This window comes from Prionailurus viverrinus, chromosome B2 (genome assembly GCF_022837055.1).
Source record: "Prionailurus viverrinus isolate Anna chromosome B2, UM_Priviv_1.0, whole genome shotgun sequence".
Lineage (NCBI taxonomy): Eukaryota > Metazoa > Chordata > Mammalia > Carnivora > Felidae > Prionailurus > Prionailurus viverrinus.
In genome coordinates, this window is record NC_062565.1 from 2,488,874 (window position 1) to 2,500,865 (window position 11,992).

The following is an 11,992-nucleotide window of genomic DNA, read 5'->3' on the forward strand; positions in this document are numbered from 1 at the left end:
TGTGCCTAGAAGGGAAGAATTAAGTTGACATAGACATTTTCACATGAATTTCCATATGCTGTATTATTTTCCTAGTCTTGATAACCAAGCTCCACTAACCAGGTCTGTCCTCAGGACAGCAGGAATGCACTGTCTCATATGTCAGGAGGACACAAGTCCCACATGAAGATATTGGCGGGACCTCTGAAACCTGTCGGGGAGAATGTACATCTTTGGACCTTTCTAGTCTCTGGTGGCTCTTTTGCTGGCAGTTCTGGGGTTTCGTTGAGTTGTGGCTGCAGGACTTCAACTATTACCTCTGTAGGCAGATGGAATTCTCCCTCACCTGTCTACTCCGTCCTTCTTATAGAAATACCAGTCACTTTGTGTTAGAGCATGCCCTTATTGAGTGTAACCTCATCTGAACTTGAATATATTTGCAGGAACCTTGTTTTCACATAAAGTCCCATGTTAATCTGAACTGAGGTTTAGGGTTTCAACCACTTTTCTGGTGGGGGAGGTTTGCAAAGGTCACAATTCAACCCAATAGCAATAGTAGAATGCACAGATGCCTGTGAAATGATAACAGTTCCTTATTATAAATAAATACCTGCATGCAAGGCTAAGACAAGATGCAGGTATGAGTTCTATCTGATTTCAAGTTCTCGTATTCTCTTATTCCTAGAGCAGAAGCCTACAGTATAAGGGAAAACTGACTCCCCGCATCTGGCATGAATATCCAATGAAGGCAATTGTCCTATAGACCTGTTTGTTACACTCACAGATCTGAAACATAAACACAGATTCCATGCTTGTGGGATCTGCCACCAAGCATTTGGTTTGAGCTGGAAGAGAAAATACTTAGTCTTTCACTCTCCAGTGAAGTGGTAATCAGCTAACCTGGAGGTCACACTGCTCCTCCATCTAGAAGTTACTGTCAGGAAAGAGCAACTCACCCACAGACACCAGTTCTGCAGGCAGCACCTACAACTTCCTGGGTGTAAGGAATCGGCAGCAAAGGAAAGAATCTCACATCTTCTTAGTAACATTCGAATGAGTGTTAGAGTAAGAGCATGGCCTCTCCTTCCAAGGAAGAATAACAAAGATTACAGATATCCACCTAACTTTTGGAAGCAGCCACTGGTCTTTGAAGAACCACTACAGTTGTATGAAGTGAAGAGATTGGCATATGGATGGGAGAGTGAAGGTCCTGCATATGAAAGTACATGTCCGCTGTCCCCGTGAAAGCTAGGATCCAATAGATAGAACAAAGCCCTTAGAATAAAGACAGATTCGTGTATTTACAATATGGCAACCTTTCAACAGGACAAACCTTGAAAATGGCGAATCTGAGAGGCAAGGGCAGACACAATTACTCACTGCTCAGGCTTGTTCAAGGTAGTAACGCTTCTCTCCATCATTACTGTTAGCATAGGTTCTGTCATCCCCAGGGTTTACCTGGAAGATTGTCCACTCATGCAGAGTGTTTTGGCACATGCGAGGAGGTGTAGTTGAGCGTGGACGGTGGGGTCTGCAGCTAAACACACTTTGGAATCTGTGAACTCTATGGAATCTGCCCATGTATGAAAGGGCTAATATTATATCTGGGGGATACTTTTTGGTAAGCCACCAAAGTCAAAGTACGTGCTCTAGGGACTGAGGATGTGTGTATTTTTAGTGGCCCCAGGAAGGTCCTGCCCAATATAACTCATTAGCCTCAGTCGAAGTATACAGAGTTTGGCTCCCCAGAGGCAGCCAAAGAGGAAGGGAGGCTCTGGAGATGAGCAGGTAGTCAATCTTTTCCCACCAAATTGACTAGGAGTGAAACGACTGTCTCTTCTTAACTTCCATTTACCAATACTATTTAATACTATTGGTTAGACTACTTTTTGTTAGGTACAATTTTGAGGTACAAGTTGAGGTACAAGGTACAAGTTGAGGTACAATTTTCATACAACGTACTTTTAGTTTGAGGCATACAACGTAATGATTCGATCCTGGTATATATTGTGGAATGATCACCACAAGAAGTCTGGGTAACATCTGTTCCTGCACATAGTGGCCCTTTTTTCTTGTGAGGACAACTCAGATCTCTTCTCTTAGCAATTTCCAAGTATACAAGATAGTGTTATTTACTGTAGCTCCCATACTGTACATTATATCCCCAGGGCCAGTCTTTAGAGTCCCCCCCTTGTTTTCAGAACTGTCATCTTTTCCTACTTAGAAGAGGAAACTCCTGAGCCTTTCCCCCTCATGTTAGTCATATCCTTTCTTTGTTACTGAGTCACTGAAGAAAATTATTTTCCAATGGTGTAATCAACTCTATTACCTTCCAACTTTATGAGAACTTTTTACCCTGTTATCTCTCTTTGTTCTTCAACTTCTTATATCCCACTATCTGTTTGTTCATCATCTAAACATATGCTCCTCTATCCTATAAGAAAAATAAAATTGGACTTAAGACCGTCTCTCTGCCCCATTTTCTTCTAGCTGTTGTCTTCCATTAATTTCATCTTTTTATGACTGGACACAAAGTATTCACGCTTTTTCTCCTTCTGTCATCACTTTCAAATGTTCTTTGTTCCTTCTCCCCCTGCCACTGTGTTGAAGCGGTTTTCTGTAAAACCTTTACTGTTCTTCCATTGCACAAAGCAGATGAGCTCACCGTTGTCTTACTTGGTGTAATATGGCGTTAAGCACGTCCCATCCTTCATGAAACTGTGCTGTCCATTGGCTTCTCTCTCTTTTCCTATTATTTCTTGGGACCTTGATTCTCAGTTCTTTCTCCCTGGGCACAAACTTCACTGTTTTGCTTTCCTAACGTTCTGTCCTTGCTTCTCTTCTCTCTCTACGTTGTTCCTGAGATATTTTGTCATTTCTATGGCTTGAACTACCGTCTATCTAGAAATCTCTGTCGATAAATCTGCAATCCACATCCACATTTTATACCCCCTCTTGAGTTCCATCCTAAAGCAAATGGAATATTGGCTATATACATATGGATTATTTGTGAACTCTAAAATTTCTGATGTTTCATTTTCTGAAAACAATTGCTATTCTACAGGTTAGAATTTCAGAATCTCAATACCAAACCGACAGCAACCTTAGTGAGAACCCCCTGAACTATTTTTGAAATTAATTTATTTAATTTGAGAGAAAGAGATAAAGCATTAGCTACGAAGGGGCAGAGAGAGTGGGGGGGAGAGAGAGAATTCCAAGCAGGCTCCATTCCATCAGCACGGAACCCAATGCAGGGCTCGATTGTGAACCATGGGATCATGACCTGATCTGAAACAAAGAGTCTGACACTTAACCATCTGAGCCATCCAGGTGCCCTCCCCTTAATTATTCTTGATTCTTCCCTGGGTTTTCATCCTAACACGGAATCTAAGCCTTGTTCATTTTCTCTGATATATTTTTAGAATACATTCACTCTCCAGAACACATTTTCCATTTGTTATCAATGTGTCCGTAAGATATTTTTCTCCTTGCCAAACCATTTATCTCTTAAGAGATCTTGTAACCAAACCAACTCTAAGCTTCTACAGCATTATCTGAATTATTTTTCCTCAAAGCAACACAACCACATCATTCCTTGCTTAAAAATACTTTTGGCAACCATTGTCTGCAATATTAAATGAAAGGCACACCTTTAACATATGAAGGTGTATTTGTTCTATGGACCCTCTAAGTTGTGGGAACAAACCCACAATATATTAATCACTGGATACACTGTATCAGCTTGGGGCCAGCATTCTATTATGCATTTATTTTTCCATTACTTTGCTTCATTTGAAAGGTACTCTCTTGTCCTATTTTCCCATGCACCATGTTCCATTACTAATTCAAGACGTTACTCAAGGATCATGTCCTTTTTCTGTGTTATTTTTAATAAGTGGTTTTTATTATGCAAAAATTTCACAGCCCCCATATATAAACTTTGCTATAATGGTTCTTTTTTTTAATATGAAATTTCTTGTCAAACTGGTTTCCATACAACACCCAGTGCTCCTCCCAACAGGTGCCCTCCTCAATGCCCATCACCCAGCCTCCCCTCCCTCACACTCCCCATCAACCCTCAGTTTATTCTCAGTTTTCAAGAGTCTCTTATGGTTTGCTTCTCCCTCTCTTAACTTTTTTCTCCCTTCCCCTCCCCCATGGTCTTCTGTTAAGTTTCTCAGGATCCACATAGGAGTGAAAACATATGGTGTCTGTCTTTCTCTGTATGACTTATTTCACTTAGCATAACACTCTCAGTTCCATCCACGTTGCCAGAACAGGCCATATTTCATTTTTTCTCATGGCCAAGTAGTATTCCATTGTGTATATAAACCACAATTTTTTTATCCATTCATCAGTTGATGGACATTTAGGCTCTTTCCATAATTTTGGTATTGTTGAAAGTGGTGCTATAAACATTCGGGTACAAGTGCCCCTGTGCATCTGCACTCCTGTATCCCTTGGGTAAATTCCTAGCAGTGCTATTGCTGGGTCATAGGGTAGATCTATTTTTAATTTTTGAGAAATCTCCACACTGTCTTCCAGAGTGGCTGCACCAGCTTGCATTCCCACGAATAGTGCAAGAGGGTTCCCATTTCTCCACAACCTCTCCAGCCTCTATAGTCTCCTGATTTGTTCATTTTAGCCACTCTGACTGGCATGAGGTGATATCTTAGTGTGGTTTTGAATTGTATTTCCCTGATGATGAATGATGTTGAACATTTTTTTATGTGTCTCTTGGCCATCTGGGTGTCTTCTTTGGAAAAGTGTCTGTTCATGTGTTTTGCCCATGTCTTCACTGGATTATTTGTTTCTGAGGTGTTGATTGTGTTAAGTTCTTTATAGGTTTTGGATACTAACCGTTAATCCGATATGTCATTTCCTAATATCTTCTCCAATTCCATTGCTTGTCTTTTAGTTTTGTTGATTGTTTCCTTTGCCGTGCAGAAGCTTTTTATCTTGATGAGGTCCCAGTAGTTCATTTTTGCTTTTAATTCCCTTGCTTTTAGAGACAAGTTGAGCAAGAAATTGCTGCAGCTTAGGTCAAAGAGGTTGCCTGTTTTCTTCTCTAGGATTTTGATGGCTTCCTATCTTATGCTTAGGACTTTCATCCATTTTGAGTTTATTTTTTGTATGGTATAAGAAAGTGTTCCAGGTCCATTCTTCTGCGTGTTGCTGTCGGGTTCTCCCAGCACCATTTGCTAAAGAGACTGTCTTTTTTCCATAGGATGCTCTATCAAAATTAGTTGGCCATAGATTTGTGAGTCCAATTCTGGGTTCTCTATTCTGTTCCATTGGTCTACGTGTCTTTTTTTGTGCCAGTACCCTACTGCCTTGATGACTACAGCTTTGTAGTAGAGGCTAAAGTCAGGAATCATGATGCCTCCCCCTTTGGTTTTCTTTTTCAACATAACTTTGGCTATTCAGGGTCTTTCGTGTTTCCGTACAAATTTTAGGATTGTTTGTTCCTGTTCTGAGAAGAATGCCGGTGCAATTTTGATTGGGATTGCATCAAATGTGTAGATTGCTTTGGGTGGAGTTGACATTTTAACAATATTTGTTGTTCCAATCCATGGGCATGGATGTTGTTCCATTCCTTCATGTATCCTTCATATTCTTCCATAAGTTTTCTATAGTTTTCAGCATGCAACTATTTTACATCTTTGGTTAAGTTTATTCCTAGGTATTTTATGGTTCCTGATGCAGTTGTAAATGGGACTGATTTCTTGATTTCTCTTTTTGCTGCCTCACTATTGGTGTATAGAAATGCAACTGATTTCTGTACATTGATTTTATATCCTGCAACTTTGCTGAATTCATGGATCAGCTCTAGCAGGTTTTCCATGAGGAGTATCATGTCCACTGTGAAAAGTAAAAGCTTGACATCTTCTTTGCTAATTTGGATGCCTTTTATTTCATTTTGTTGTCTGATTCCTGAGGCTAGGACTTGCAACACTATGTTAAACAGCAGTGATGAGAGTGGACATCCCTGTCGTGTTCCTGATCTTAGGGGGAAAGTTCTCAGTTTTTCCCCATTGAGGATGATATTAGCTGTGGGCTTTTCATATATGGCTTTTATGATGTTTAGGTATGTTCCTTCTATCCCGACTTTCTTGAGGGTTTTTATTTTTATTTTTTATTTTTTTTAATTTTTTTTTTTTACGTTTATTTTTGAGACAGAGAGAGACAGAGCATGAACCGGTGAGGGTCAGAGAGAGAGGGAGACACAGAACCGGAAGCAGGCTCCAGACTCTGAGCCATCAGCCCAGAGCCCGACGCAGGGCTCGAACTCACGGTCTGTGAGATCGTGACCTGAGCTGAAGTCGGACGCTTAACCGACTGAGCCACCCAGGCGCCCCTTGAGGGTTTTAATTAAGAAAGGATGCTGTATTTTATCAAGTGGTTTTTCTGCATCGATTGTCAGGATCATATGGTTCTTATTCTTTCTTCTACTGATCTGATGTATCACACCGATTGACTGGCAAGTATTGAACCTGTCCTGCAGCCCAGGATTGAATCCCACTTGATCATGGTGAATAATTCTTTTAATATACTGTTGAACTCAATTTGCTAGCATCTTGTTGAAAATTTTTGCATCCGTGTTCATCAGCCATATTGACCTATAATTCTCCTTTTTAGTGGGGTCTCTGTCTGGTTTGGGAATCAAAGTCATGCTGGTTTCATAGAATCAGTCTGAGAGCTTTCCTTCTATTTCTATATTTTGGAACCACCTGAGAAGGATAGTTATTAACTCTGTTTTAAATGTCTGGTAGAATTCCCCAGGAAAGCCATCTGGCCCAGGACTCTTATTTTTTGGGATATTTTTGATAACTGATTCAATTTCCTTACTGATTATGGGTCTGTTCAAATTTTCTATTTCTTCCCGTTTGAGTTTTGGTAGTGTGTTGGTGTCTAGGAATTTGTCCATTTTTTCCAGGTTGTCCAATTTGTTGGCATATACTTTTTCATAGTATTCTCTAATAATTGTCTGTATTTGTGTGGTGTTAGTTGTGATCTCTCCTCTTTCAATCATGATTTTATCCCTTCGGGTTCTCTCTCTTTTCTGTTGGAGAACTCCAGCTAGGGGGTTATCAATTTTGTTTATTTATTCCAAAATAACTCTTAGACTCATTGATCTGTTCTAGTGGCTTTATTTGGATTCCATATTGTTATTATTTCTGCTCTAATCTTTATTATTTCTCTTCTTCTGCATGCTTTGGGATTTCTTTGCTCTTCTGCTCCTAGTTCCTTTAGGTGTACAGTTAGGTTTTATATTTGGGATTTTTCTTGATTCCTGAAATAGGCCTGGATTGCAATGTATTTTCCTCCAGTACTGCCTTTGCTGCATTCCAAAGGGTTTGGACGGTCGTGTTTTCATTTTCATTTGCTTCTATATATTTTTAAATTTCTTATTTAATTCCCGGTTGACCCATTCATTCTTTAGTAGGATGTTCTTTAACCTCCATACATTTGGAGTCTTTCCACATTTTTTCTTGTGGTTGATTTCAAGTTTCCTAGCATTGAGATTATGATATGATCTCAATTATTTTATATTCATTGAGGGCTGTTTTGTGACCCAGTATGTGACCTATCTAGGAGAATGTTTCATGTGCACTCAAGAAGAATGTGTGTTCTGCTGCCTTCGGATGAAGAGTTCTGAATATATCTGTCCAGTCCATCTGGTCCAGTGTATCATTCAAGGCCATTGTTTCTTTATTGATTTTCTGTCTACATGATCTGTCCATTGTTGTAAGTGGAGTATTAAAGTCCCCTGCAATTACCATATTCTTACCAATAAGATTGCTATGTTTATGATTAACTGATATATATATTTGGGAGTTTCAAGTTGGGGGCATAAACATTTAAAATTTTTAACTCTTCTTGATAGACAGACCCCATAATTATGATATAATGCCTGTCTTCACCTCTTGTTATAGTCTCTATTTAAAAATCTAGTTTGTCTGATATAAGGATGGCTACTCTAGCATTCTTTTGACTTCCAGTAGCATGATAGATGGTTCTCCATCCCCTCACTTCCAAGCTGAGGCTGTCCTCAGGTCTAAAATTGACCTCTTGTAGACAACATATAGATGGGTCTCGTTTTTTATCCTTTCTGCTATCCTATGCATTTTGATTGGAGCATTTGTCTGTGTACATTCAGAGTTATTATTGAAAGCTATGGATTTAGTGTAATTGTGTTATCTGTGGGTTTCAGGCTTCTGGTGATGTCTCTAGTCCTTTGTGGTCTTTGCAGTGTTCCACTCACAGAATCCCCTATAGGATCTCCTTCAGGGTTTGTTTAGTGGTCATGAACTCCTTCAGTTCTTGTTTGCCTGGGAAAGCCTTTATCTCTCCTTCCATTCTGAGTGACAGAATCCCTTGCTGGATAAAGGATTCTTGGCTGCATGTTTTTCCTATTCAGCACATTGAATGTTTCCTTACACTCCCTTCTGGCCTGCCAAGTTTCAGTGGACAGGTCTGCTACTACCCTTATGTGTCTGCCCTTGTGGGTTAAGGCCCGTTTGTCCCTAGCTGCTTTCAGAAGTCTCTCTTTATCTTTGTATTTTGCCATTTTCACTATCATATGCCATGGAGAAGGCCTATTCTTGTTGAATCTGAAGGGAGTTCTCTGTGCCTCCTGGATGTGGACGTCTGCTTCCTTCCCAGATTAGGGAGGTTCTCAGCTATAATTTGTTCAGGTAAACCTTCTGCCCCTTTCTGAATCTCTTCCTCTTCCTCTGGAACTCTGATGACATGGAATATTACCACGATTCATTGAATCACCTAGTTGTCTAATTCTCCCCTCCTGGTCTCGTATTTCTTATCGATGGTTTTCTCGGCTTCATCTTTTTCCATAACTTTACCTTCTGTTTCACTTAGTATCCCCTCTGCTTCCTCCTTCCTTGCTGTCACTGCCTCTAGTTTATTTTACATGTCATTTACAGGATTTCTTAATTCATCATAACTCTTTCTTAGTTCCTTGATGTCTGCAGCAATAGATTCTCTGCTGTCTCCTATGTTTTTTTCAAGCCCAGCAACTAATCTTATGGCTACTATTCTAAATTCTTGATCAGATATATTGTTTTACATCTGTTGTTAGCAATTCTCTAGGTGTCATTTCTTCGTGGAATTTCTTTTGAGGAGAATTCTTACATTTCATATTGGCTAGTTTTCTGTCTTTTACTTGTTTTAATGGTTTGTTATGTGTCCTGCACCTGTGAGTACTGCTATATTAAAAAGGGGTCATAATGCTTTCTAGGGCCTGGCCCTTCAGGAGGTGTTTTTGGAGTGTATTGTGTGCTCTGTTGTTGTGACTCTGGTTGCTTTATGTCCCTACTTGTAGTGGCGTTTTGAACCTTCCACCAAGTGTGATTTGTTCATTAAAGTAACCCTGGAAAAAATTTAAAAGGTGGGGGCGGTGGGGGGGGGGTGGAAGAAACCTTATCCCATACAAAGAGAGAAATGACAGGGGTGGGGAAAAAGAAAAGTAAAAAAAGAAAAAAAAATTGACCCGGCAGAGAATCAGGGAAACTATATAGCTTAATCCAGGGAGAGAGGAAAATAAAGAAGGTAATACAGAAGAGGTGTAAACAGAACAGATTAAAAATGTCTGCTTAAACAAACCAACAGGTAGAATTGAGAAAGGAAGAAATAAGAGCAAGAAAAGGAAGAAAATAATAATGTATATATAATAAGAATTGATCAAGAATCAAATCAGAAAATGCAAAAGTGCTGGACAGATATCTGATGGCGCCACGGAGCCGGTGACAGCGCTGACCTGGGGGAGGGGCCATCAAGTTCGGTCAGTGGATCGGTCAGTGGTCATCAATGCCGCTCCTGTGGATCTGCAGTTAGCAGGTGGGGTGCGGTCAGGGTTTGGTGTACGGGGTCCCACCTCCTCTGTGGCCCTGCTGCCCCATCCCTGAAGCCCCGGCGTGTGGTGATGGGGAGAAGAATGGTGCCACCCCAGTCTCTGTTCCCCAGACCTGTGGTTTTTCTCCCGTCCAGACCCAGTCCTACACTTCCACCCCGCTCTTTCTCTTCCCCGTGTCTCTCTGCAGAAGAGGTCCCTCCCCTCCGTGCCTACACCGCCTGTTTTATCTCCCCTAGTTCGCAGTCGTGCCCCTAGGCCCACCAGGCTGTCCCCATGGGTCCCTGGAAACATCTCTGTCACTCTGTAGCCAAGATGCCTGGAATTCCGAGCTTTCTGGCCTCAACGTAGCTGTTTGAGGGACGAGAGAACTTCGGGTCCCCCTACTTCTCCTCCACGCTGACTCCCTCTCCTAACTGGAAGTGTGTCCAGGTGAGTTTAATACAGCTGAGTGAAACAGTGTTCAGCTCAAATTATTTAAATGGTATAGGCTGTGTCGAGGCTAATGGCTCTATCTTCTCCAGGCAGTGAAATTTAAAGATGTGAGAAGACAAAAGTATTGTATTTGGCACTCCGTCAGCTCAATTCCGTGATAAAAATGACAATTATACAAAATACCAGTAAGCAAAAAATCATCAGATGATTTTATGTGTGCATAACTTCAGTCAGCCAATCCACAGTACTGAAGCATTGATTCACAGTTTTGTTGGATTTTAATTAGATGTGACCAGTTTGGAAAGGAGAAGGAAGGATGATTTCAAAGGTAGACATAAGATATTATGCAAATTAAAATTTATGTCTAACCTAGTTTATCATCAGAATCTTACTGGGGCTTTATAATACTTATCCCCAAACTCCATTCCTGCGCATTTCTATTGGGTAGGTTGGAATGCTTAAATGAATCTTAAAATTACACTACAAGAATTATTTATTTCTGTTAACTAAGTAAAAGAAGCAGACAGGAAAAGTCACCGTCACCTTACTTTCTGGACACAAGTCTCCTCAAGGCACCCTTTACATCCTTATTTCTCAGTGTGTAGATGACAGGGTTCAACATGGGGGTCACCAAGTTGTAGAAGAGGGTGAGGAATTTCCCTGGGTCCTGAGAAGAATTATTTCCCGGTTGCATGTACATATAGATAATATTCCCATAGAACAAGGAGACCACGGTGAGGTGCGAGCCACACGTGTTGAAAGCCTTCCTTCTTCCTGTGGCTGACTTCATGTGCAGCACGGCCATGGCAATACAGCTGTAGGACACGAGGGTGAGGGCCAGGGGCACCAGGACAATCATTACCGATAAGATGAAAACAGTGCTCTCCACAGCCACAGTGTCCACACAGGCAATTTTTATCAGAGCCGGCATCTCACACAGGAAATGCTTAACCTCACAGTTCCCGCATCGTGGCAGCCTCATGGTGACTGGGGACATAGCCAGGGAGTTGAGGAGTCCGACCCCCCAGGTCACGGATACCAGCTTCCAACAGAGCCGAGGGTGCATAATGATGGAGTAGTGGAGGGGCTTGCAGATGGCGGCGAAGCGGTCGTAAGCCATGACTGCCAGGAGGACACATTCTGTGCCACCCAGCCCCAGGAACATGAAGAGCTGGATGGCACAACCTGTGTAACTGATGGTCTTGTCTGGACCACCCAAGTTGAAGAGCAGCTGGGGGACAGAACTGGTGGTGAAGCAGAGATCCAGGAAGGACAGGTTGGTTAGGAAGAAATACATGGGTGTGTGGAGGCAGGGGTCCAGGCGGGACACCAAGATAATGACGGTGTTGCCCACCAAGGTCACAAGGTAGAAGATGAGCACAAACACGAAGAGGGTCTGCTCTAGCTGGGGTCTGTCTGAGAAACCCAACAAGACGAACTGTTCCTGGCAGCTCTGGTTGGTCATGACCACGGACCATCAGTACAGGCCCGCAAGGAGGCAGACAGGTGCATGCTGCTCTCTTAGTAAAGTAGGCTAAGGAACTGATGGAGACATGGGTCATAGCAAGTGCAAATAAGTACGTAAATTCCAACATTCTGTACAGACACTGACTGCATGTTTTAGGAAGGATATCTCTTTTTATTGGCTTCTTCCATTTCTTTTTGGATATCAAAAAAAAAAAGTACAGATCATTGTAGAATTTTTGG

At 41.5% G+C, this 11,992-nt stretch overlaps 1 protein-coding gene across 1 annotated transcript; it reads right to left on the minus strand.

Moving 5' to 3' along the window:
- Positions 1-10,829: 10,829 nt before the first annotated feature.
- LOC125165817 (olfactory receptor 2W3-like) lies at positions 10,830-11,765 on the minus strand. The gene has a single exon (XM_047859188.1). The coding sequence runs from the start codon at positions 11,748-11,750 to the stop codon at positions 10,830-10,832; it is 921 nt and encodes a 306-aa protein (XP_047715144.1). The 5' UTR covers positions 11,751-11,765.
- Positions 11,766-11,992: the final 227 nt, after the last annotated feature.

What these genes read in the sequence shown, in the direction of transcription:
- LOC125165817 (XM_047859188.1), bottom strand. Translation starts at nt 11,750, where the DNA reads ATGACCAACCAGAGCTGCCAGGAACAGTTCGTCTTGTTGGGTTTCTCA.